Below are 27,747 nucleotides of genomic sequence, written 5' to 3' on the forward strand. Positions count from 1 at the left end.
TTTCTAATTTTAACTTTTGATCAAAGAACAGATAATCTAAAATGTATCTGAAATACAAATATCTAAAAGGTAAAGCAGTTAGTAAAAACACTAGGGTTTTTAACTGCTGACTCTAATAAATATGGTGTCTGCTCCTTTAGACTCCGTCCAATAGGTGTGCTTTTCTTTAGACATTTTTTTCACCAGTCTATTCAGATTTGTTGGTATGTATATGTTGTTTGTTTTTTGGACTTGGTCTTTTATGATTTTGTGAAAGTATAAACAAAAATGGAGCAAACATGCTACTTTCAAATCAAATCTGTCTTAGTAATTTAATTTTCTAAAAAAAATTACACAGATACTTTAAACTAAAGAGTGGTTTATATGCACTGTCTAATGAAGGGTGTCTAAGTAAATCATTGTGTCAAACCAGCCTCTTAATGTGGTTTTATTCAGACTGCTGCCTGGGTCCACCAGATGTTTCTGTTCTTAGAACACTCTTCTGTTACTGACTGGCACCAAGTAACACATATAATTAATATGCAAATAAAATTATCTATATAATTAGTACTTGGAGACAAGATTTAAGTAGTCCTTGTCTGCACAGATCACTTTACATATTTATATTTCTGAGGAAGGTAACTATCTAATTATGTGGCTTTCCCACAACTGTGGCTAATTTGGACCAATTTCTAGAAATCATGTCCTAATTAGATAAAACTAATTTTTATTGGTAGTTTAACACTTTGGGTCTTGAAGTAGATAGCAAAGAAGTATTTTGGCATAAGACAAAGTGAAAAGCACACTATATTTGTGAGGATCTGGATTTAGACCTCTGTTTGAGTCAGAATTGTTTCAGGCTAGGAGAGACCTGGAAGTCCAAAGAGGAGAGAGAGAGGTGCCACCTGCCTAGTTATCTTCTGTCACAGTGATTTATTCCACTGTCCATACTCATGTCAGGCAACTAGCTTTTTGTCTACATTACCAGAATATTAAGGAAGACATAATACTTCATTTTTCTGCTGCTATTCAAATCATATTAAACAAAATTGACAAACTAAAATTTATTTTAGCTCAGGATGGATACTTAGTAAGAATTAGTTGATCACAGGAATTTGTGGCAGGTCTATAGTAATGAAGTAAAATGAATATAGTAATTGAGGCACACATTTAAGAAGACTGGCTGTGAAGTGAATCAAGAGACATGGTCACCATGGGGTATCCAGGGTGGAGGGGTGATTTCTTTTAGATGCAAGAATGAAGACCATCTGAACCTTAGCATAAGCAGAGTCTATAATACACTACCAGTTTCTGAGATCTTCGAGGTACATTTAAAAGTGTCTATTTCTAATTTTAATGGTGAAATTTTAATGGTGAATAGAAAAGTATGTATTGATACATTACAAAGGGTTAAATGCTTATATAAATTAATTTTGAATATGTGCTCCTCAATTATTAACTTCTACATTTGTTTCACAATCTCTTTAAACAACAGCAAAAACAAAGACAATGATCAACAACAATCACAGATAATGGCCTGCTAACTTTTTAATCCATTAAGCTATGAAAAAGAATTTTGCTTACTTGTCTTATATTTGTCTTTCCTTAATTTTAATTGAGTTTATATTTATTGAGGATACTGTAGCAATATAAACACAATCAAGTCATGATAAGCAGCAGTAAATCCTGCTCTGCAATGTCTCAGCCAGAAGAAGAAGGCTTTTTTAGTTATTGCTCGATGTTGGGTAGCAGAGGCATGAAACAGCAATTCAAAAAGAAAGAGCTAGTGTTTAGCACTGTTTTGAGTGGTGAAGGTCTCAGTAAAGGGAATTGCTGGTGGGTGCCTGGGTGGCTCAGTTGTTTAAGTGTCCAACTCTTAATTTCAGCTGGGGTCACGATCTCACTTTTCTTGAGATTGAGCCCCATGTTGGGTCCTGTGCTGACAGCATGGAACCTGCTTGGGATTCTCTGGGATTCTTGGGATTCTCTCTCTGCCCCTCCCCCACTTGCCCTCTGCCTCTATCTCTCTCAAAATAAATAAAAAATATATATATTTTATTTATTTATTTATTTATTTATTTTTTTCAACGTTTTTTATTTATTTTTGGGACAGAGAGAGACAGAGCATGAACGGGGGAGGGGCAGAGAGAGAGGGAGACACAGAATCGGAAACAGGATCCAGGCTCCGAGCCATCAGCCCAGAGCCTGACGCGGGGCTCGAACTCACGGACCGCGAGATCGTGGCCTGGCTGAAGTCGGACGCTTAACCGACTGCGCCACCCAGGCGCCCCAAAAAAATATATATTTTAAAAGGAATTGCTGAGATGACAGGAGCTGGTGGAGTGAAAACAGGACCCCTCACTACATCAAACACATTTTTTTTATGTTCCCTGTGAATCTTTTTTTCTTTTTTTTAAATATGAAATTTATTGTCAAATTGGTTTCCATACAACACCCAGTGCTCATCCCAACAGGTGCCCCCCTCAATGCCCATCAAACACATTTTGTTTTTTATGTTATGTCTGTGTCTGTGATATTCATGTCTGAGCTCCCTTGTTCACTGCCCCAGGGCCTAGACTGTGCGTGGCCCATGGTTGGTGCTCAGTGAGTTTTAAGTTTCCCTTATTTCTCTGTGGGACCATAATGACTCATTTCTGTCTCTTTGGCCATTTGAGAATTCTCTCCTGTTGAATTTAAGTCTTACTCAATTGCATTGCTTTGCTTTCTCTGAGGAAGAATTTATTTCACAAAGAATTATTTATTAGATATCTTATATTCCCACATCTCTGACTTAAAGATGAGCACAGTTATTTGGGTCTCCTTTTATTTAGCAGGCGAATTCAAATTCTCAAGAATGAGGTGCTCACCATAGAGCCTGAGCTCTGTGTTGATTACCTGTCAGAGGTGATGAGTGTGGTTAAACCATCTATGCCTGCAGCAGTGCATGATATCCTTACTAGGGGATGGGTTTTGGAGATGGCAGATATAGATAAATGCCCTTCTTGCAGATCAGAACAAAAAAGATGGGAGTTGATTGGCCAAGTTTGATTTTATCCCCTCTATAATTAGGCCTCAATAGTCTGGAAGTAACTATAAGTTTTATCTCATAGAGCTTTCATTTTCTTGGCCCAATTAAAAAATAATACTTCCCTCTCAATTTCAAGATTCCTCAAACTTTGAACATCTAACACATTGGAATATTTCATAGGACTTACTCATAGTGCATTTTATTTTGATCCAAAGAAGACTGGATGGACTGGGATTCCTTTTCATTAACTCGGAAATCTATTGTCATATTAGCAGCTACGTGGTGAGCGGCATCTGGATACCAGAAGTCAAGCTGTGGAGATGAGTTCAATGTTAGTCACAGTTCCTTGTTCACTCAACACGTATTTCTTAAGAAATAATTATGTATCATATACTACAAAAAGAATTTGGGGTTCAATGTGGCTAAGGTATTGACTCTTCTCTTAATAAGCTTATGAGAGTTTGCAAATATACTGTTGAATATTAGGGAGTGAGAAAGAAACCATTTGTACTGATCACTTTGTCAGGACATAGATAGTATGTATAAATGCAACAACAAAAAAAAGAGTAGCTTTTGGTCTATCTGTTTGATTCTACCATCTTGGAGTTGATTGGAGTTGTTTCACAATTGATTTAGCCATAGAATCTGACTCTAATTGGGAATATAGATTAAAAAATGGCTCTCCCACCCTGCCCCTGAGTCAGGCCTCAAAACCAGTTGCCTCTGTAAACTTTGAAATTCCTAGAAGGTTTGTGTCCAACAGAAGGCATAATCGCCAGCCCTGTCATTTTTCTAGCAATATGTTCTTGGGCAATACTAAGACTCCTTGGGTTTCACAGGCGCCTGGGTGGCCCAGTGGGTTAAGCATCTGACTCTTGATTTTAGCTCAGGTCATGATCTCACAGTTGGTGAGTTCCAGCCCTGCATCAAGCTCTGTGCTGATAGCATGGAGCCTGCTTGGGATTCACTCTCTTCCTCTTTCTGCCCCTCCCCTGTTCATGCTCTATCAAAATAAATAAATAACACTTAAAAAAAAAAAAACAACAAACCTCCTTGGGTTTTACGTCTCTTCCCCAAAAATAGGGTTAAGAGGACTCCATCGGGAGTGTTGTAAAGATTGTGAAATGCACATGAGGTCTGGGACATGCAGGAATTTAACAACTGTTGATTCCCTTCTCTTTTTCTTCCTTTAGCTGAGAATTTCAGAAATTTGGTGAATGGACCCAAAAGGATGACATTTGGATTAAAATAAGAGAAGATTTCAGTTCTTGTTGTTGTTCTTCAAAACCATGCTCAAGGAGTGCCTGGGTGGCTTAGTTAGTTAAGCATCAGGCTCTTGATTTTGGCTCAGTTCAGGATCTCACAGTTCGTGGGTTTGAGCCCCACGTTGGTCTCTGCGTTGATGGCATGGAGCCTGCTTGGGATTCTCTCTCTCTCCCGCACTCTCTGCCCCTCCCCCACACACTGGCATGCTCTCTCTCCACAATAAATAAATAAAAAAAAAAACCATAATTGTGAAAACAAATGAAATACAATTTTACAACTTGGGAAATGTGAAGGAAAGGTGCATTTTCCACCCACCATTCCAAGCTTGTAGACATGTCTAAGTCCACCTGGCTATTTTGTAATTGATTCGCATTCTACCTCTAGGCCAGCCAGTTATGTGCTGATATGAGGCTGCTATGAACCAACCAATATTTATTGGTTTATTTTTATCGGATTCCTACGGCATAAATTGGACATATGAGGGATGCAGTATGATTTAAAGTCATTTTTGGTGTTCATGGAGCTTGAAGAGTGAGAAAAAGGGTGGTGGAGCAGGAGACCATAGAGCCTAGCAGTTTGGCAGGTTATGAAGGACTTCAAATGCCACACCAATACCAACAGAAACTTCTTTAACCATGCTTATTATGGCCAGGAGCCCTTCTGAACATTAACTCTTAGCTTACTTAGCCTTTATAACAACCTTAGGAAGTAGGTATGATTATTATCCTCAAATTACCGAGGAGGAGACTGAGATCCAGAGAGGTTAAGTAACTTGCCTAAGGCCACAGAGCTAGCGTATGGCTAGTATTTGAAACTCTGAAGGCCATGCTCTTTCCACACTAGGCGACATCTCACTAAAAAGCTTCAGGTGCAGGAATAGAATAATCAAGTTTTAGAGCAATCAGGTTGCAGTGCAGATTTGGTTTGTGGGAGGCAGGGCTAGAGGCTATTGAAGGATAAGAGGCTATTGAAAGTGTCCTGGTAAAATGTAGGGCAGACATGAATTTGGCAGTGGCAAGGGAATGAAAAGTGTGGATTTGAAACACATTTGGGAATTAGAAGAGCAGAACTTTTGACTGGTTTGATGTGGTGGTGAGGGTGTGTGTGACTGGAATAAATCCCAGATTCAGTTCTGGGTTTAAGTCTGCTGTGTCGTTTAGGTCATTTAAGTAACTGTCTTTGAACTTCAGTCCTTTTGTTTTAAGTGGGTTTATGCCACTGACACTGAAAATCTGGTGGAGAATTTGAAGTGACATGTATCGGGTGGCTGGCACAGTGTATGGGAGCAGCTGAGTAAATGATAAAGTGACTGTGTTAGCTCATTGGATTTTATTTTATTCTAAATGCTTATTTATTTGTTCTGAGAGAGAGAGAGAGAATGAGCTGGGAAGGGGCAGAGAGAGAATCCTAAGCAGGCTCCATGCCCAGTGCAGACCCCAGTGTGCTGCTCGATCCCACAACTGTGAGACCATGACCTGAGCCGAAATCAAGAGTTGGATGCTTAACCGACTGAGCCTCCCAGGTGCTCCTAGCTTTTTGGATTTTAAAATAGTGATTGAACTTTAGGACTTGAACTTTAGATTGAATTTTAAATAGGATTGAACTTTAAAACTTTCCTTTCAAAGTGGACCTACTCTTGGGAAGGGTCACATCTTGGTATTATCAACCATTACTTTGATGTTATCAGTTAACCAGTACCTTGATGGTATCATAATTTTAAGAGAAACTATGCCACTGGTGGAGATCAGGGTGGCAAAGAGGAGGGAGGGGAAAGAGGCCCCCATAAAGGTATCACAAGTGCCTGACTCCTTATTTCACAATTTTACCTAGAAAAAGCTGTTGTTTGCAAAGCTTTGGGGAGGGAAAACAGGACTGGTAATTTCGGAAAAAAATAAGCAAAAACAAGGGAAGTAGCGGCAATTGGCTGAATTACCCAAGTAGCTCCTGCCACTTCTTCCATCTTTGTTTCGGGAAGCTCCGTGTGCGTTAAAAATAAAATACAAAAGAGGCAGCTTTTAGAGAACAGAAAGAAAAGATACAATAACCCTCTAGATGCTTTACCTGGTTGGTTTGGGCCAAGTCCTTTATGACGTTTGCTTGTTTTTCATCCTGGAGCTTCACGCGGAGCACTTTCTCCCTTTGAGAATGCAAGAAGATGAAACACGTGAACTGTAAAGCAGCATTCCTTCACCCTCATCCTATACAGAGCCTGGAACACAGGGTGGGGAGATTTACCGGTCGAAGCGGACAGGAGCAATTGCAAGGGTGGTAGCAATCAGACCCACAGGCAGGATGAACCGCATGGTTCTTCTGTGCCTGCCCCAAGACCCTCTGCCAGCTTTATGCCTCAGCTCTTATCTGGATGAGCAGCTGATTTCCTGTGAGGGTTCTCTGGTGGATGAAACGTCCCTCCCCCTGCGTTTGCTAGTTGGGGAGGGAGGGGTGGGAAAAGCACTAACACTAAACGCCCATTTTGTGGCAGATGCAATGTTATGCTCCTTACCTACCTTTTACAATTGGGAATACCCATTTTACAGATGGCAAGCAAAGTAATTTTTTAGGAAATAACTTGCCCAATGTAGCAGAGCTAGTATGTTCACAGAGTTGAGATTTGAACCCAGTTCTTTGTTCTCAAATACTGCTTTTCCATATGTTTGAATTGAATGATGGAAGAAATCCGTTTAAATTTGCACTTGGAACCTGAGGTGAATTGGGGATCTGGCTACGGAACCTTGGCGGGTGGTCCTTAATAACATAAAATATGTTTTTGAAGCTACATTGTAACTTATCAAAACACAGAATATTTTGAATGTACTAAAAATACTATAACCTCAAAAACATTGATGTTTCGTCATCTGTGAAATGGAGATGCAAACTGGATTCTGGCAGGAGGCTGTGAAGGCTAAATGCGATACCATCTGTGAAGGACTTGGTGGATGGTAGGTGCAAAAAAATATGCCCGTGCCTTCTAAGCACTTGGTAAAAAGACTTACAGTTGGCCACTATCAACTGGAGTATCAGTAAATATCATGTGCTGGGTGAAAGTGATGGCTGTGTTTTTTAGAGGTGAAATATCTTTCTGTTTTTGTTTTACTGGGGGCTACTTCAGGAAAGTTTTTTTATGTTACAGCTTTTCTTTTTGGAGTTTTATTTTCTGACTCTTCAAGTAATAAATTCCTACTGAAAATAATTGACCAAAATACAGAAAATTTGAAGGAAGGTAGAAATCACCCTTAATCCTAGCATTCTTATATATTTTCTTAAAGCCATTTTTTTGTGTGTGTGTGACTAGTTTTAAAACTGTAGAGAAGGCTTGTGTGTCTGTTTTTCAGGTTAAGTAGGAAGGATGCTTGTATTTTATTTGGAGGAAAGGATCCTGCCATCTCTCAGGCTAAAACTCTAATTATAAATAATCTTGGACTTCTTAATATCTGTTACGTATTTCTGTTCCCTGTTTCTAGAATAGGACATTGACAAGTGATGCTTTTTTTTTTTTTTTTTTTTAAGACTTCCAAATCCTCCCTGATTTAGTTAGCTTCTAAAGAACAGATACAATAGATGGATTTCAAGAATATTCTGGAGCTGTTTCTCAGAACTGGTGTGATTTCTTGGCAGGCATAGTTCTGTATAATCTTGTATTATCGCCTCAAAATTTACGGAAGATCTTGGCACATGTATGGTATAGGATGAATAGCTATTGGACAGCGTGTCATTTTAGGATTGACTGTGTAAGGTGGTGTGATATTTCATAGATCAAATTAATCTCTTTCGAAAGATTTAACGTTGAATGCCTCACACAACAAAAATTTTCCACCCTTCTGGATCTTTGAACTCCGTGGAGTTTTGCAGTAGTATATGCCTAGCTGCAGTTTAAAATCTTGCTTTATTTTTTAAACTATGTATTTTGTGCATATATTTAAACATTATCACTATAAAAGATGTATCTTAGAAAATGAAAGTGAAGATTCTCTTGTGATTTTACTAGAGTCTTTCAAATGATTCTCCAAATCAAATCCAAGAAGCTTCTGGATTACCTTTAGATATATCATAAAGGATGTGTTGAAAGAAAAATGTGTTGCCTTTCATTGTGGATATTGAATATTGCAGCTTCCCTGCAAAATGCCGCAGAAATACTTGTCTTCATTCGTTGAAGGGAAGGTGACATTTCTGGACAAAGATGTGGGTGTGTGATTCAGGCAGTGAGAGAGCTGGCTAGAGGGGGAGTGACCACCTGCTCAAATGAGGTGACCTAAGAGGCTCATCAAGACCCCATTTGGCCTCCAAATAACCTCATTGACTGTCATGATTCCTTCTGTTTTTCTTCTGTGCCTGAAATTTTCTTTTGATCAACTCATATAGGTTATGTGGCAAAAACCGGTGACTACACGGGATGTTATTCTAGATACGTAGAATTCCCATATTCCAGACTTGCTGCTTTGGCAGGGTGAGAGCTTGGGACTGAGGAAGGACTCAGAGCCTGTCCTGGGATCTCAGTGTGGGAGAAATTTAAAGGAGGGAGGAGCAGAGATGCCCTTACAGCCAGAGGCTTCTGGTAGGCCAGTTTAGGCAGGAACCCTGGACAGTTTCTGGTCCACCTGGCAGGAGGTCATATGGTATTGCACTGGGAATGTCTAAAGCAGAAATCTCTTTCTGTTTTTTTTCTCAGTTTAGCTCAAGCAAGTGGCACCCCTAGCCAGAGAGCTGTTGACTTTCAGTCAGCCAGAGGTATAGCAAAAATGTTTCTGGTATGAGAAATCTTGGATACATGTGAATTTAAATGAGATCTTATTTGTGTATTTACTTTCCTAGTCCTTATTTGTCTTAAAAATTCCTTGGAATTTTTGACAATTTCTAATTTAAAGCACTTAATTTAGAGACCTTGGAGGGCTCTTTATGGTTTACACACATGACTTCTGAACTTTGGGTCACGGCATACCTTAGTTTGAGGTCAGTGTTACTTGCTAGAGGTGGATTATGGGAGTGTTTTGTGGAACTACCTGTGGATTGAATGGTATACCTTCAGCAGTGTAACTTCACTTAGGTAACTCTGGCTGAGTTAGCTTTATAATTTGTTTATAATTTAAACAACATGGGGGAAAGATAATTTAGCTAAATTACATCTATGTTTTTATTACTGCCAGTAGTGCTTGAGAATTCATGGGATTTTCTTTTTTTGCACTTACGTGTCTGTTTCTCTGCTTCTTTAAATGATGTATTACTAAATTATTTTGCCGAGGATTGCTGGACGAATTGTAGCAGCAGCACTGCTACCACCTAGTGGACAATTAATGCAATTAATCATTCTTTGGCTTGACAACTTCGAAACACACCTCGGTGACTTCAAAGGGTTCTGGTTTTGAATAGAACAGTATCAAAAATATTTTAATATATTTTGCCAGATATGGAATCCTATTTTACTTGAATCCACACAGAAAGCAATTAGCTCATATTTTAAAGTAGAGTACTAAAGTAGATTATAAATTAAGAGATGCCTGCAAATTGTAACTAGATACCTATTATTATATTTTAAAATTTGAACTTCACATAATACTCTCTAACATTACCATGTTCAGTTCTATTTCTGGGAAACTTCAAATCATGGAATAATTTTTGCCTCTTTTGTTTCAGGCCTAACAGGTGCACCCAGGGTTCCTGACACCCTCTTGTTTTATTTCCAACCTGCTTTCCACACCTTAGCTGGCTGGTGTTTTAAAAACTCTGGTCGTGTCATTTGCAATCTAATGTTTTCAATGGCTTCCCATTGTTCATATACTGATTTTTCTAAATCCTTAACCTCTTTGCTGTGCCTTATGGCCTTTACTTCCCTCCTCAGCCCCTGAACAAGCCCTTCTTCGCTCAACTCTCTAGGTTCCTCCCTCCCTGACTTTCTTCTTACAGGTTCTGAATAGTCACAGAGTTTGGAAGAGGCACTCCCTTCCTCCAGCTACTTGTGACTTATTTTTCAAGTTCCAGCACTCCCTGAGAGAGCCTTCCCCCCACCCCCCATCCGGGAGGTAGATCTTTTAAATGGTCTTTTAATGTAATTTGTCTAGCACTTACTTGCTTAGTGTAAATTAAATCATGAACTATTAAATAATTAGTTTAATAGGTAATTATTTCATGTCTGTCTTCCCAAATGTCCATTGAAGGCAGAAATGTCTTCCTTTTTCATTGCTCTGCCCCTGATTGCTTACCAAAGTGTTTGGCATGTAGTAGACAGTTCATAAAATAAATGAGCTGAGGGACACCTGGGTGGCTCAGTTGGTTAAGCGTCTGACTCTTGGTTTTGACTCCGGTCATGATCTCATGGTTCGTGAGATTGAGCCCCATGTTGGACTCCGTGCTGGCAGTGTGGAACCTGCTTGGGATTCCTCTCTCTCTCTCTCTCTCTCTCTCTCTCTCTCTCTCCCTCTCTCCCTCTCTCCCTCTCTCCCTCTCTCCCTCTCTCCCTCTCTCCCTCTCTTTCTCAAAATAAATAAACTTAGAAAAAAATAAATGAACTGAGATGAAATCTAAACGAAGATGGGGTCTTTCACCAAACTGAGTTTTCTTAAATTTCCCCTTATATTTCTCCTTCCTTATATGCCCTCATTATAACCTGTGCATGTCTGCAGTCTTCCAGAGCTGGCAAATACCCTGAGGACTTTTAACTCCTATATGGCTGATCCTCATCAACACCCTGTGTGGCTTGCTTAGTCATTTGTTCACATCATTTCTTTTTTCTAAAGAAGTAGGCAATTTGCCAGGTTTTATAATTACAATAGATTCACTTTTATTATTACAAGTATTAAAAGATCCAAGTAGTTTAATAGACCGATAGCGTAAAAGAAAGATTAGGATCTGGAAAATTTACAGGGAAACAAAAATAAGAGCTCAGGATTGGAAATAAATGAAGAGTGAGCACTTGGAAATAAGGCTGTCAGCATTTTCTACTAGTATGGATGTTCCATGACGTATCTGGCAAGGTACTTGATGGCTAGCATCGTTTCTTCACAGGTTGGCCGAATCTGGGATTCAGGGAGGACAAAGCCATATCTGCCTTTATCCCGGAGTTCGAAGGTAAAAGAATATTTGATTCCTTGGTCATAAGCCCAGTCATCAGAGCCCCCAGCAGCAGGATCTGCAATGTGCAAACAGCAGAAAAACAGAAAAACAAAAAACCAAAAAACTTAAAATCCAGGAAGAAAATTAAAAAAACAAAAAAACACACAAATGAAAGATGGTAATTTGTAATTACAACTGTTTTACAGGGAAAAATATTCTAGAAAACTGGATTATAAAGGCTATGGGGGTGTTTTAAAAACTCAGGACAATCTTACCTTTAAGCTTAATTATAGTGGGAATGACATGTTTCATACTCCAGGAAGTATGTAATTTATAATATAATATAAACTTCCCACTGTGCTTGTATGCTATAGTAGACTATAACATATGTAATTTGTTGACAAAATATATATAGTTTCTGGAAAAAGAGTATTTGTGTCCTGGGAAAATAAGGTAAGCTTCGTGATGACTGGTGATAGGCGAGAACTCCAAATCCCGAGGAAACAGGGCTGAATGATGAAATTGGAGCATCTTGAGGGCAGTGCTGTGCCTTTATATTGGTTTCCTCAGGGCCTGGCATCTGGTCTGGCATAGATTGGGTATTTATTCAGCTATTCATTCAATAACAGTTATGATGTTACTGCCACGTGGATTTTATATTTATTCAGTCATTAGCTCATTTGTTCATTCATTCATTGATTAATTCATTAATTCATTCTTTGATCTGTTTATTCCGTCAACAGTTGTACAGCCCTCACTGGGCAGCAGGCCACGGGCTGTACTCTGGAGGTGCCAGGATAGAGGCAAGATGTGACTTCTGCCCTCCGAGGTTTATGGTATAATGGAAAAAGAACCTTCATTGAACTAGTCTGAATAAAATATGCAAGAAATTCACAATATATGACTAAGTGGGCTATTTCTGTTGGAACCCTGTAAGAAAACAGTATGCCCCATATGATTCAGAGCAGTTGAAAAAAGTCCAAGAGTACAGAGAACTGTATTCAATATAAAACCTAAAAGAAAACAACAACCCAGGATTGGAGCCTCTCCAGCTGCACAGGAGGCCCTGTGATGACAGGACTGGCCCTTTTCCCTTGTATTTTTAGTCCTTTCAGATCTGGGGCAAAAAGAAATCATGCACAGGCAAAGGAAAATAGAAGTAGAAGTGGAAAGTGGGGCCTGCAGGATGTGCCTTCCCAGTGACACTCAAACTCTGTAGCATCTAAGTGAAATCTGAACTCTGGGGTCCAGCCCCTACCGAACCCTCTTGCTGTGTGTCTCTTGACATTTGCTCTAACACACTGAGTGACTGGTCAGAGGGGCTCACATCTATCCCTGGAAAGTGGCTTGAGCCCGAATTAGCCCTCACACCTGCAGTCTGTTTAGTCAGGGAAACACTCCTTCTTAATGCTTGTCTCCAGCAGTTGTCCTTCCAGGTAAAGCTTCTGAGTCATTCTCCTGGGCAGTCATCCCTGATACCATGGGATGGGCTATTTGGTCCTAGGTGGTGCTCCTTCTTTGCTCATCCTCTGTCCTAGCACTTAGCATCCCTATGTTTAGTTTTCCTGCTTCCCTACTGTGGGTTCTTAGAAGACTGTGCTGGTCTCCCCCCCTCCCCCTTTCCCTTTCTCCTTCTCTCTTGCCTTCTCTCCATCCTTCCTTTCTTCTCTAGCACCTAGTATGGGCCTGGCACATAGTAGTGGGAGCTCAATGGATGTTTATAGAGAGCAAATGTTTTTATGGGTTGAAAGGGATATTTTTTCCGAACAGAAAACTGACGACACGTTGTATAAAAAATTCACTGTCAGGCAAAAGCCACATGCTTCAGATGATCTAAGGAAAGTCTCTGGGAACCATTTGTCGCCTTTTTAGGCATGCAGTCTCTTTGCACAGTTCTGAAGCCAAAACTCACAGATTGTTGTAGCTCCTGGGCCATATGTGTACTTGGTGCCATGCAGTGTGGCAAGTTCTTTTACGGTAGCTTTAGCCAGGGCATTCTGCAAAAGAACCAGCAGTTAGTCAGTAAATAAGTGAAAGCACACACTGACAAACAAACAAGTATCTGTACATTATTTTTAAGACATTGAAGAGACACAAGACACAGTTTGGGTTAGTTTTCTACTTACTCAGGGCCCATTCTGAGTTTTTAGCTGACCTAGTCACGTGATCCAAGTCATTCTTGGGTGAGGATGTCTTACCTCATGCCCTCTCCAGGCACTCACGCCGAGCTTCCCTCTGTTCCACACAGAACGTGTTGTGTTGTGGCAATACCATTTGCTGGCCTCTGAGTTCTCAGTGATTTTTTTCTGTCTTTTATCTCCATGTCTGCAGGGTCCAGGCCAAGGCTTACCACTTAGTGGTTGTCCAGGAACTAATTGTTGGAACTCTGAGGACAATTAGCACTCTTGCCCTCTTATTTAAGAATTAGGTCCTTACATTTATTTCAAATCATTGTTGCAGTAACCGGCAATAAGTTCTATTTTAGTCGGAGGACAATCTTTTACTTTCTTTTCTTTTTCATTTACATAGAACTTAGTGTGTCTTTTCCCCCAGGTATTCTTATTTAGACTTGTTAAACTTTTTTTTTTTTTAAACCTTAGTTCAGGCTAGAGAAATGAAGCTACAGTAATCTGTAACTGTCCCAGATATCACATTCATTGATACAGTAAAATGTCACTGTATATTAAGAATTAGGCTATGTCTGAGGATTAGTGTGGCAAATCTGTATTGTCTCTGGTGCTTGTACAAAGAGAAAAGCTGGAGACAAGGAGGTCTTTGTGGTTGTGCAAAGAGGTTGTCTACCTAATGCAGGCAAACAAACAAATCAAATACGTACAAAGTAACCCCAAACAAAAGAAAACAAAACAAAAACTACCTGGAAATGTGGTAGGTTATAAAGTCAAGATGAAATAGTATTATATGAGCTGGGGTAAGAGTATTAAAAACTACACATATGAACGATTGGATATTCAATATAGTGTTTGCTGCCATCATAGAGATTCTTAGGAATTGGCAGTTCCAGGGATGAGGGTGGTTCTGGCTTTGAAGATTTTTAGACTGAAGAATTAGACAACATCTATTTCAAAATGAAGAACATTCGAATTCCAGAATTTAAAAAAGTGGCAAGTATTAACGTGTGTGTGTGTGTGTGTGTGTGTGTGTGTGTGTGTTAGAAGCAGCATCGTTCTCTTCAAGGATCCACTGCTTTTCTGTTCCCCTGCACCCAACTACTCAAGGGCAAGGGCTCTATACCCCCAATCCTCCCTAACTCCCTAACATCCACTGACATACTGCATATTTAAATGAATCACTTGAAAAGGAAGGCCTGACTTGGCTGTCTTGGGAATAGATTTGAGAATCTGATTGTTTACTACAGAATTAGCCATAATTCATTCTGGTTGTGAAACTAGCCATATTTCATACTTTGGCATCATGATTATGTCTCGTACATATGCTTGGAAAGCTGTGAGGTTGGTGATGAAATCAAAATACTCCGGGTATTGCAAAGTAGGAACTTCCCTTAGTCCTTGTTCTAATATCAAAACCAGTTTAGTGGTATCTTATGTCAAATTGACCAGGGCATGGCTATAAAACTTCAAGGTTCCAGCTCCTAAATTGCTAATGCTTTATCAACCAAGTGGTAAATTGGAAAATTTAAAAAGAATTATAAAATAGAATAATTCTATTTTTTTAGATTTTCTGGTTTGGTCCACTGAAATGGGGTAATCAGTTTCTTGGAACTAATTTATTGTTCTCAGAGTTTGGGGACAGTGACTTGAAACTTGTAGGGTTTTACTTCCCTTTTTTTTTCCCCACCTGGTAAACGAATATATGCTTTCTCTTACTGCATGGAATCTTTCACTGTTGTGGTCTAAATGTGTAGCCCTGTTGTTTGAATCTTATTCTGACCAACATACTAGAGCCAGGTCTCGTCTCTACCCTCTAGTACAGGGCCTGCTGCAGACTGAAATGAGAATAATCTATTCACAATTGCATAATGCTCAGAATAGATTTGAAACCATCTTTTACAGATGTGAAACATGGTGAGGTACTAATTATTTTTAGTAAGTAAATTGTATATTTTCTCCTCTTCTGTAATTTCATTAACTTGCATTCATCTGAGGATATCTGTAGTTATTTTTCTGTAATGCAGAACCTCGGATCCTAAAGCACTCTTATTCCTTCCCTACTTACCTTTCTTAGGCTTTTCATCTGTTCTGGGTTTTTTTTCCCCTGTCTTTAAGCCTTGAATTATTACTTTTAGCTAGAGATACAATTCTAAGAAGTTCTGAGGGTCTCAGTTTCAGCATTATGACTATGATTAACAGTACCGTATTGTACTTGAAGGTTGCTATGAGAATAGAGCTTTAATGTTCTCGCCATAACGACAAAGCAACAAAATAGCAACAGCAACAAAATGATAATTATGTGAAGTAAAGGATGTATTAGCTAATGTGGTGTCCATTTCCCAATGTATATGTGTACCAAATCAACACACTGTACCCCTTAAACCGATACAATGTTATATGTCAATTATATTTCAATAAAGCTGGAGAAATAAAGAAGTGTGATTCTTCAGGATTAGTTCCAAACATGAACAGTTATGAAGACTAGAGGAGATTTAAGACAAGAAGGTCACTGTCATTATCTATTAAACTCCTGAGTGCCTGTTGACCTTCAAGTCTCTTAATAAGGTTATTGGTATGACATAATATTTGAGTTATCTGACAAAACCGAAGGGGCCTACTTGTGATCTGTTCTCTCTTTTGACTTATCAACTTACCATTGTAGTCATAACTACCATTAGGGCCACACAAAACCGTGCAGTTTGCCTTTCCTCAAAGTGATAATAACCAAGTGCTTTCTAAGACTTCGTAAGCATCCTCTGGAAGTGGTTGTTCTGCCTTTGTTGCAGACCCCAATATCTCAGATTGATGTTAGTTTAAAAAGGATGTTAATTTGTTCCTGCCACTGGTGCACATTGCAGGAACCTTTAGTTTGTGTCAGCCTTTGCTCTCCTTGTCCTCAGTTGCTCTAACCTTTTGATACCTACTCATCACTCATCTTCTGAGTGTCACCTCATCACCACATCTCTCAGTGGCTTTCTCACCTTCTGTTGAAGTCCGGCCTCCTTTTGGGCATAGAGTGCGGGCTAGGCCCTCCCTCTTCTCCCAGTCTGCACCCCTTGCTGTGCATTCCTCTTCCTTCCGAGCTAGGTTACCTTGAGCTACTTCTTACCCATGCCTGCCTCTTCTTACCCCCATCACATTGGGTATCCTTCTCCCTTTGTTGAGGTTCTCTTCTCATCTTTGTTGATTTGGAGAATTACTGTTGTCCTTCCAGATTCAGTTTTAGTGTCACCTTCTCTGTGAAGTTGCCCCTGACTCTCTTAGAGAGCATTGATTCACCCCTCTTTTGTGAAAGCTCATACCACTATCAGAGTTCCTGTCACTCTATTCTATAATGAATTGTTTTTTTGCATCTATTTGCCCCACCCCTCAGGCAAGCCCCCCTGTGGAAAGGGATTCTTGGCTATTTACTTTGTATCTGCAGCAGATTGTATAGCATCTAGCACATGGTTGGTTGATTGAGTCTTATCCTAGGACTTTGGGGCGTTACAGATGGGCCTGATTTGGGTGGGTGTGCAGGATGCTGAGCTCTGTAAAGGCTGGGACATGTGTGAGTAGAGATTGGGGATGTTTGTGGGGAGGGTGGTGGTACCATGTAGTGATAGTTGATGGGTTGCCACAATTACACGATACGTCTGCTGTGCATTTTACTTATTTCCAGTAATTAAAAAAAAATGAAGTGTGTGGACCCTTTCTCTCAGCTTCTCCAAAGCTAAGAGACAAAAAAAAAAACCAAAAACCCAGAACAGACATTAATTGACCAAAATATCATATTTTAAATTCCAATGATCTTAACAAAAATCCCTGGAATCACTGTGGGTCTTTTCTTTTGAAGAGTTCAAATACTTTCACAAATGTTACTCATTTATCTTTCCAACACTATCTGTCCACATTTCATCAGCATAGAATTTTCTAGCAAAATGGAATGCCACGTGGGGCAGCACGCTCAGTGGGAATGTTCCAACCAAGCTGGGTGACTGACCCCAGCCAGGAATGGTAAAAGAGAGATAATTCCTGCATTCGCTAAAATGTTAGAGTGGTAACTCCTTTCCCTTGTACATTTCTGTAAAAAGGGACTAAGACAGCTGACGAAAGACCCGCAGAAGCAATGGCACATCAGAAAGCATGATCCACATCTTGAAACTCCAATTAAAGACTCTTTCTATACAACCTGTTATTTGAGGGACATCTTACATCCTTGCTCAATGGGTTCAAAATAAGAACTAACATTTACATAAAACCTTAGACTTTACAAAGAGCTCTTGATAAGAGCTAGATATTTTTATCCCCATTTTACAGATAAAAGAACTGAAACTCAGAGAGGATAAAAGAACTTTCCCAAGGGCATGCAGCCCCATAAGTGGCTGACTTGAGCTAGGTTCTTCTTGCTTTAAATCCTGTGCTCTTTTTCACTTCTCCTTGTGGCCTTCGAATACTTCAAAAGAAGTGTTGCTGGAGCTGGTTTTACCAATTGTAAAGAACAGAAGGAAGCTAAATATAAATCAGCCTCAGAGAAAACTTTGCTTTCAGTCAAGGCCAAACATGGCCAGCCTTTATTAATCCTTAGATATGAGTTTCCTACCATGTCTTATGCATGTTCTCTTTTGTCACCTGTTTTCTTAAAAAGAGGCCTTGGTCATAGAGCAAAAGACAGAGAGAGTCTAAAGTGTCACATCTAACTCAAAGCCCAAGAGACAAAAGACCAACTAGTGTAATGTTTCTCAGGCTCTGAGCTCCAGGGGGCTGGTAAGATGAATAAGGTGAGGGTGTTCTTTTCCACTGACCTGCGTTCCCAGATAACATGTGATCAGGAAGCCCCTGTCTCATGGCTGTGCCCATGGTCTTCACTGCAAGCCAGAGTCATGGGAGGTGGGGGGCTGCCTCTTCGGGTCTTCCGCTGGTCCATTATTCCAGTACAAGGAAACAAAAGTTCCAAACTGACTATGGGGTATAAGCCAATTCGAAGGAAATTTTCTCCAGAACTTTGTTTCTAACTGGAAGTTCTGAGTTTAACTATTCCTCCGGGTGAATACATGTGATAATGGAAGCATCAAAATGATCTTTAACTGCCGTTTCCTTCCTTCTGTTCTGTGATAATGGGTAACTTACACCAAGGGACCAATGAGGAATTTAACTTTTATAATTTTGATGCAAGAGGAGAAGCCTGCAAGGCCCACAGGCAGGCACTGAGGAGAAGGCCTTTGGGACTTGAAAAGACAAACATGTTTCTGAGAAAAACAGGAGGGTAAACAAGTGCAGGCTCTGGTTGCAAAGCCCGAGATTAGAGAAAGGCAAGGAGTTAGGGGAAAGGCTTGGCTTGGGAGAGCTGGGCCTGCCCATCTTGGCAGAGCTCATGGGGAGAGTGGGAATGCTTGCACTGATGTAAAGCAGTTTTTTCTTTGGCTGATCTACATACATACTTTTCAGCTCTTTAAAATCAAGGAAAATGTGAACGGTGAGTCAGCTGAAGTTGCAAAGTCTAGAGTATTTGTGTGTGTGTGTGTGTGTGTGTGTGTGTGTGTGTAGGTGGTACTTCTTCCAAATAAATATTAAAAAATAAATGCTGTATAATGAGAATGTACTGTATCTTTTGCACTTCAGATTTGCAGAACACTATAAACTATTTGTGAGGAGGGTGAAAGCCAGGGGCCTTGAGCCAGGAATGTGACTTTGTTCTTATCTTAGTTTTAAAGCAGGGTTTCTCAACCTCAGCACTCTTGACATGTGGGCTGGATAATTCTTTGTTGTGGGGGCTGTCCTGTGCATTGTAGAATGTTTATCTGCATCCTCTGGCCTCTACCCACGAGATGCCTATAGCACTCCTACAGTTATGACAACCAAAAGTGCCTCTCTGACATTGCCAAATGTCTCCTAGGGGGTCGGCCGCAGCGGGGGGGGGGGGGGGCGCAAAACTAGTTTACAGGAAAGTCAGATAAAAAACATAATTATGGTAAACACGAGTGTATTTTAGAGACAAAATTGAAAAGGAGGACAACCATTTTGAAGGTTCTCTGAATGCCTATCTTCTTTGCTGATGATGGTATAAGTGTCTCTTAAACACTGCTGCTAGGTCAATGCTGCTAAAATATCACTTTACTAGCCAGGTTGCCAGATTTAGCAAAAAATACAGAATGCCCTATTAAATTTAAATTTCAGATAAAGAGCGAATACTTCTTCAGTATAAGTCTGCAATATTTGGAAGATATGTACACTAAAAATTGTTATTTCTCTGAAATTCAAATCTAACTGGGAGTCCTGTATTTCAGATGGCAATCATATTTACCAGGTTACAGGCTCTAGGGCCTGCTATGACACGGGACTCATTGTGACGTTTAAGTCCCTCCAAAATCTCCTTACCTCACTCCCGCTCTTCCTCCACAAGAACACTTGAAACAGGCTGATCCTTCTCATCCCTCTCCATTTTTCAGTGTCCTTCTTGCACATTTGTTGGCTCTTCTGTCTGCCTAAAATGCTCTCTTCAGCCCTCTGTCACCCAAACCCTGCCCATCCTTCAAGGCCCAGAATAAATTGTTTCTCCTTTCTATAACTTTCATTGAATAGCTTTATCACATGTTACCATTTTCCTGCCCTGCATTCCTACTACTGTGCTTAGTTTGAAACTCCACATTCTGTACTTCTCTTGTACGGTTTCTGATATCTGAGTCTTAACATTTCAATAAGATCTGACGTTTCTAATAGCAAAAACCATGGTTTACGCTGAGCACTTGATAGGTACTCAGTGAAATTTTTGGTAATTACCTGATGAGCCATGTACTGACCAGGCCTCTGTAGGAGAACTTTAATAGGCCAAGAAGTCACTTAAAGTGTATAGTGATAAAACAACAACCAGTTTCTCTAATTAAATAAATTCTGCGGTTGTCATCTAAATTTTTTTTTTTTTTTTTTGTATTATAAGTGAAATTTAAAAGTTCTGAGAAAATACCTGAAGTGAATATTTTGTGTCTCAGGTCCTGGTCTGCCTTAGCTGCTGGTGGCCTGCCTGACAGTGGGACTATATCCTTGTCATTTTTGTTATTAGGCAGGGACGTGGGGACAGCTGTGATTGGGTATGCACATGGGCCTGCAATTATCCACCTTCTAATCACAGCGTTTCTTCCCTCTGATTTTTATGTTTATCTCTAATCATGGTCTTGCTTTGTGCTCACATGCTTGGGTGGAGCATTGGATTTCTATCTTGGTAGCTCATTAGCTAAAACTTTAATTAAGAGGTAGTGAAGTGCCATTGGACTAGAAGGTGTTAGGCTTTAGGAATGGATTCTTCTCTTTCGGTCAAGTTTAATAATTTTTCAGAAAGACCGTCATCTTTCTCCTGGTTAGAGAGTATATGCCCATGAAAGTATGGGCTAGAGTCATAAAGACTGGGCCCTGAGAAGTTAGGCATCTCAGCTGACCAGTGTAAATCCTTAGCAGTATCCAGGCACAGAGGTAATAATGTGTTTGTGGGAAGAAAGGCAATTTGATGAATGTTCTGCAAAATGGCTACATGGGCTACCCAATGTGTGGGTGTCTCTGGAAATTGGGGCAGTCTAGTCCTTCAGGATCCAATAGCTCTAGGCCCAAGGCTGTCTCTACTACTGGTGTTGGCTTAGCAAAACCTTCATTATTGCAGCTGGTAATTGAGAAAGCAGAACCAGAGAAATTTCAAGATTTCCAGCTGTAAAGTTCCATGCTTCTAATGTAGAAACGTGGTGTGAGAGGTATGTCCTGGCACCTTTGTGTGGTGCATATCAGTTTCCAGTTTGGTCAGTCTGGGGAACGGGTCAAGATACTTAGTTGACCAGTTATTATTCTGGGTTCCTGCTTTTGGACTTAGAAATGGTATTATGATAATAATAATTATTATTAATAGTGCCACATAGGCCCTTTTGGCGGGGAAGATGGACCAAAGATTTGGAGTTTCTTCCCTGCTCAGTAAATGCAAAGATATAGATAGTTTTGAAAACCTTTTCAATTAATTCTCCTAGTTTTTATTTACTCTGACAATAAAGAGGTCATACGATCCAGCATTTCATTATCTTTTAGAATTTTGGAAATGTAATTATATTCTTTTTGTGGGCCTTAAAACTTCTTCTGATGATAGTGATAGCTTCATATTGAATAAGTCAACACCGAGGAACTGGATAGTGTATGAAGCCATTGGAAACTCACAGTGCACTTTGTATTCTTTCTTTAAATAATGTAGTATGTGTAAAAGCAGTTAGCAAAGTGGAAAGCATTATACATGTAAGATATTTTTATGATTCTTCATATTTTTCACTGATCTGTAGACATATTTTTTGGTAGCTTTCTTTGTAATTCATGCTATTACTTCTCTTGTTCTTTTACTTCATTGGTCTTGTGCATTCTCTGAAGGTTGTCTCATGATATGAATAATTGTCAGGCAATCACATGAAACATCTTTCAGAAATGAAGCCACATTTTTATCATGACTCAGATATCAAAGATTGCCGTGTGTCCTAAATTTGCGCTGAGAATTCTACTATAGGTGCAGGATAATTTCCTTCAGTTTACAGTCTTATTCTCCTTGAAGCATTTTTTTTTTTTTTGCTACAAATATAATCTTGTAGGTTTTATAAATGTAAAGATAAATAAGAATCATATCCATATCTATGCACTCAATTCTGTGTAAGACAAAGTCCACTTTAAGAAATTCTAAGTTATTTATAATGTGGTATGCCAAGAATTCATCTTGTTAATCTTTCCCTACCTTTAGTTTTCTACAGCGGGATCACATTTTTTTCTAGCTGAGAATTAATTTAAAAGCACTAGATTTGGATGGAACATTTACTGTACCCAGATCAAGACTTCTACTTTTTGTTCTTAATATCCTCATTACAAATAAAAACTGTGAAAAAGCCAACATTTTTCTTTATGAGAAACTCAGATTCTTTTTTGGCTATGTGTATTTACTCATTAACACTACAGTTGTGAGTTGCTCTAGCAGAATGTACTTAAGAAGTTAGTGAATTGGAATTATGCAAAATAAGAAAACGATGGAAAGGATCTCTAGTTATTCAAAAGATTTAAGTTATTTTGGGGTGCTGGATTAAATTCAGATTCCCAATGAATCAAATAATCAAATTAACATTCACTTTAGATTTTACTAGTGACGCTTAAGTATTTCTTTTAAGACGCTAGGCAAAAGCTTAATCATAGAAAAAAATGATTGGAAATTAAAGTAACTTTTAAATCAATTACTGTGATATAAGTACAATTAAATTTGCAGGTCAGCCACCTATCTTGTCATGCTCAGAAAGGGTAAGAAGTAGCATATATTTTTTCTTGAATTTATTGGTTTCGTGAATATAAAAGTAAACATCCAACATAAGATTATTTTATGGTTTGTATTTTTTGTATTATGGTTTGTATTTTTGTATCCAGATTATGAATATTTTACTGGATATAATTCTGTTTATTCCAATTCTTTGTTAATTAGAATTAACTTATTCCCCAATAAGAAAAAGTATTGATGATTGGTGAAGCAGCTCATTTCCAAAGAACACTTTAAAATTTTTCTGTTAGCATTAGTCTTTTAGAATTTGGGTTTAAAACTGGATATATTAAGCAAACTGGATATATTGATTATTGTTACACTTAATATGGCTTTGTCTTTTTCTTTTCTGATGTGGCACAGTTTAAACATATTCACATGAATAAAGCAAACAACAGAGCCCCACCTTCTTTCCTCAGGGACTGAAATCTGGGATTGAAATGAGGATCTGACCACACCCATCTCTGGGATAGCAGGACTGTGAGCACCCACTGGGAACACTTAACAGATGGAGCATAATTGGAAAATTGAAATAGTTAATGGTTCCAGCTAATGATGTTTTCCTTTGTTTTTTTGGCTGTGGACAGGGAAAATGGGAAGCTTTTTGAAAAATAGATTTTTTTTTTTTAATGAAAAGGACCTAGTTTTCTAAGAGGCTGAGTTATTTTCCCGTTTTGCTCTTCACAAAATATTTATAGTATTACATATTTTATTTGGTCTCTGAAAGACTGAAAGTACAAAACAACAGTTTCCAGTTGTTAAAGTCACTGGCTCTTCAAATTTATGCATTTAGGTAAGCCAAATATCTATGTCATTGTCTAAGTGGGAGCCCCCCCCTCCCCTTTATTTTTTGGCATAACTCAAATGCTTTAAATCTTACACTTGTTCTTAAGGTCATTGGTCCCAACTTATGGCAGCCAGATGTTTCATAAACTAGAAAATATTGTTTGAAGGATTCAAACCTGCTGATTTTAAAAAATTATGCATTGATATGTGATATTTGTTAATGTGAATGTTATAAAATTCTTATATTATTTGACGTTTCATGTGGTTATATCATGATTTTCTAACAAGATTGCGTTTTTTTGTGTCATAGACACTTAAATATTTTTTTGCATTATTTCCTATATCTAGGAAGTACCCATTCATACTATTCATTCATTGATTGCTTTACTACTGTGTCTCATATAATCAAACAGTGGAATAAGCAATTTTAAGATCTTATCACTTAACCCAGTATCAACCAAATATGCCAAATTCTAATGACATCTGCCATGCTCTGCCTATGTCAGATCCAGCTCAAGGCAACTTGACAGAATTGACTTTCTGTTTGTGTGTGAGATGAAGCAACCTTGTTGATATCCCAGATGCATCTGAAATCATCATGTAGTTAGTATTGTGGTGAAGCAGGAGTAAGTGTAGCTATTGTCATTTTGACAATTAGTGACTAAACTGGTTTAAATGTTGGGAACTGTTTCCCCCCATTAAAATCATATCTCTTTTAGCCAATTTATCAGCCAATTCCAGATTCCTTATAAATCTGTACTAAGTTTTTTCTTTGCTTCTACTGCCAAAAATTAATGGAACTTTTAGAAATTGTTTTTATATATTTTTTTTCTCAGGAATAGGATTTAAAAATTTTCAACAGTGAAATACCATATTTACTACCACAACTACTTACCAGCTCAGCATTGTTCTCTGTGAGTTTATAATCATAGGAGTAAGGATAGAGCATCATTTGGGAGTATGAGTGGATTGTCACATATGCTTTGATGGAAGAGAGGTTGCTGCGGATGAAATTAGCCAGGGCCTTGGTCTCTCTTTCGGACTCTGCAGCAGGTCCACAGTAAGTGTCATCACAGGGCTTTCGAGAGGCTCCGACTTCTACAAAAACATATGTCATTAATGGAATGGTCACCTACTAAAGTTCTTACAAAGCATGCTTCAAACTTCCAAATTAGAGAGTTAAAAATAAGCTGTTTTTGGGGCTCCTGGGTGGCTCAGTTGGTTGAGTGCCTGACTCTCGATTTTGGCCCAGGTCATGATCTCGTTGTTTCGGTTTGTGAGATCAAGCCCCACGTTGGGCTCAGCGCTGACAGTGTGAAGCCTGCTTGGGATTCTCTCTCCTCTCTCTCTCTGTCCCTCCCCCTGCTCATGCTCTTTCTCAAAATAAATAAATAAACTGAAAAAGAAAAGCTGTTTTTATAGGCACCCTCGTGATCATGTAGGTATATAAGGCATGCACATACATTTAGTCATGAGATTAGGGTCTTATGTTTTTAAGCTAATGGGGTAAAAAGTTGCATGTGAAATTATCAGTGTGTCTTTGTGTAGTATTATACAATGAAATCTCAATATAGTGCAAGAAAATTAATAAGGGAGAAACTAACATACATGAGAAATTTTCTTATTACTTGTAATCATTTTCTGAGAGTTGAATCACAAAATTGTAATTATATCACATTTTAATTTAAATAATTATTTAATGACTGTCTCCTCTAGATGATACATTTCAAAGTAGTAGAATTCTGTCTGGATTGCTCAGCCTTGTGTTTCCAGCATCTAGCACAGCTGGGAACACTATACAGCACACAATATATTTTTTTGAGTGAATAGATAAACTGTGCTTTCAGAAAGCTAGAATTCTAAAATGTAAACCTTGACATTTTTTCTTATTTTAGACACTGTTTTGTTTTCCTATGTTGTTTGTCCTCCCAGGCTTTTCAACAGATGCATGGCAAAATGGTCAGCTAGATACTTACTGCACCAACCAGCATCAAAATTTCTGTTGGGGTCTGTGCCAATGCAGGTGGTTCCAATCTGGGTGGAGCGAGTCTTTCTCCACATTCGGTTCTGAAAGTGGATTGTGTGGTTAGGTCAAGTATAATAGGAAGTGGGTTGGTTTTAATTTCATCAGCCCCTCTCAGTATTGGTTCATATACCTTGGTCCAGGTGTAGATATAGCCGTCAATATTGACCACAGGCAAGACATAAAAGTCTAACATGTTGAGAAGTTCTGTCATGTGGCTCTCATGTCCATAGGTGCGAATAGCCTGTGTATGAATTAGGAAGAGAATTTCATGGAAAAATGGAATGTGTGAAATTTACATAGACTGTATGAATATTGACTTTGTTAATAATATCTACCTATTGAGGTAGCTATTTAATATTTAAAAGGCAGTTAGCAAAATTTTACCCATAGTTTTGATTAAAATAGTTTTTAATTCTTCTCTGTTTCCAGGACATTCTGTTACATCCATATATAACTCGAATAATTATTTATTTAACTTTTCACTTTAAAGATGAGCAAAGATTTAATAAAACTAGACTATTAAAAAACATATTCATTTTCTAATAGTAACTGCAGTAAATTTTTTTCAAAGTGAGTAGGATATGAAGGTAAGACCTGTTTTTAGTAAGTAAGGAATGTCTATGGGTGGCTATGGGTGTTTCTGCTATCATCTAGAAATTTATTTAAGTTTTGTGAAACCTCCTGTAGATAGTCTCACTGGAGAGAATGTCCAATAAGGAAGAGGAATGAAGAAGCCCCCCTTTATGAAGTGAGCTCACACTGGTAGATTTTGGGTGGCTCTCACAAAAGCCTGCATAAAGTTGAAAGTCTCCTTCTTACTCCTCTGTATTGAGAAGGGAACCCTGTTAAGGGACTAGCTACCCCTGCTAAGTAATGTGGACATTCCTCTATGAATGAAGGACCTCATACTCATTAATTATGTTCTTTTAGTCATAGTTCCTCAGCCACAGTATCATGTTAAACTTCAATTCAACTCTTCCCTAGGCATTTTTGAGTAGACTTTAAAATAGTTAAGGCTTCTATGTATTAATAGTTTTAATATACTTTTTGTGACTCTACACATGTATATTCATTATAAAAACACATGATAAAATATGTGATGTTTAGTTTGGAGGAGCTACAGAACCGTGTTCTTTTTAGTGGTCTAATCTTAGAGATAACCAAAGTAATAATAAAAGTTTTTCCCTTCCAGAGGGCAGATGGCAAGATACCCATTGAAGTTAAATGGTGACAACTGGATACATAACATGTCTAGAAACCAAGACCATGACAAATATATACACAAGTGTTTCACACAAAAGACCGTATTTTGTATATAATTATATTCTTAATTTTAAAAGTACTTCAATATTTTAAACTTTTAATTCTGAAATAATTTTAGACTTAGAGAAGAGTTGCTAATGCAAAGGGTTCCCGTATGCCCTTTATTCAGCTTCTCCTAATGTTATCATCTAACTCAATCATGGTACAGCGATCAAAGTAAAGGAATTAACATTGACACAGTAATATAAGTTAAACCATAGGTTTTATTTAGAGTTTGCCAGTTTTTCCACTATTATTTTCTGCTCTAGGATCCAATATACAATCCCACACTATGCTGGTTGTCATGTTTCCTTTGTCTCCTCTTCTCTGTGAGAGTTCCTCAGTCTTTGTTTTTTATGACTTTGACACTGTTGAAGAGTACTAGTCTGGTTACTTTGCAGAAGCCCCCTCAATTTGGATTTGTCTCAATTTTTCTTTATGATTAGAGGAAGGTTATGCATTTTTAGGAAGAATACCATAAAGATATTGTGTCTTTTCCGTACATAATACCCGGTGGTACATGATATTGATTTTGTCTTATGCTGATGATGTTACCAGTGATGGTAACCTTGATCACTATTTGGTTAAATAGTTTCTGCTGTTTCTCTACTGTAAACTTTGTCTTTGTAATTTAATACATATTTTTGGGGAGATACTTTGAAACTGCAAATGTCCTATTTGTCTTTAAACGTTTACTCACTAATTTTTGCATCCATACGTAGATTTTCATGAAATGATTATTACTGTGGTGTTCTAATGGTAATTTTCTCTTTTGTCCATCCTTTGTATATCCATTAGTTATAATTCTTCTTTAAGAAAGATTGTTCCTTCTTTCCCTTTTATATATTTATTGAATAATTTGTTTATATCAATATGGACTCATGGATATTTAAAA

At 38.5% G+C, this 27,747-nt stretch overlaps 2 protein-coding genes across 2 annotated transcripts in view; both read right to left on the reverse strand.

Annotated features, from left to right (window-relative positions):
* CPA3 (carboxypeptidase A3) overlaps nt 1–6,630 on the reverse strand; it is a 28,101-nt gene extending 21,471 nt beyond the window's left edge. Inside the window, exons 1-3 of the mRNA XM_049629712.1 lie at nt 6,509–6,630; nt 6,335–6,410; nt 3,195–3,319 (exon numbers count right to left, since the gene is read on the reverse strand). Coding sequence (XP_049485669.1) covers nt 3,195–3,319; nt 6,335–6,410; nt 6,509–6,576 — 269 coding nt within the window. The 5' untranslated portion in view covers nt 6,577–6,630. The remainder of the gene's footprint in view (nt 1–3,194; nt 3,320–6,334; nt 6,411–6,508) is intronic.
* A 4,396-nt stretch (nt 6,631–11,026) lies between these two features.
* The window catches only part of CPB1 (carboxypeptidase B1), a 33,740-nt gene continuing 17,019 nt past the window's right edge, over nt 11,027–27,747 (reverse strand). The window contains exons 7-11 of the mRNA XM_049629744.1: nt 25,681–25,791; nt 25,501–25,591; nt 24,420–24,622; nt 13,230–13,314; nt 11,027–11,393 (exon numbers count right to left, since the gene is read on the reverse strand). Coding sequence (XP_049485701.1) covers nt 11,206–11,393; nt 13,230–13,314; nt 24,420–24,622; nt 25,501–25,591; nt 25,681–25,791 — 678 coding nt within the window. The 3' untranslated portion in view covers nt 11,027–11,205. The remainder of the gene's footprint in view (nt 11,394–13,229; nt 13,315–24,419; nt 24,623–25,500; nt 25,592–25,680; nt 25,792–27,747) is intronic.

The sequence above is a fragment of the Panthera uncia genome, chromosome C2 (assembly GCF_023721935.1).
Source record: "Panthera uncia isolate 11264 chromosome C2, Puncia_PCG_1.0, whole genome shotgun sequence".
NCBI classification, from domain to species: Eukaryota; Metazoa; Chordata; class Mammalia; order Carnivora; family Felidae; genus Panthera; species Panthera uncia.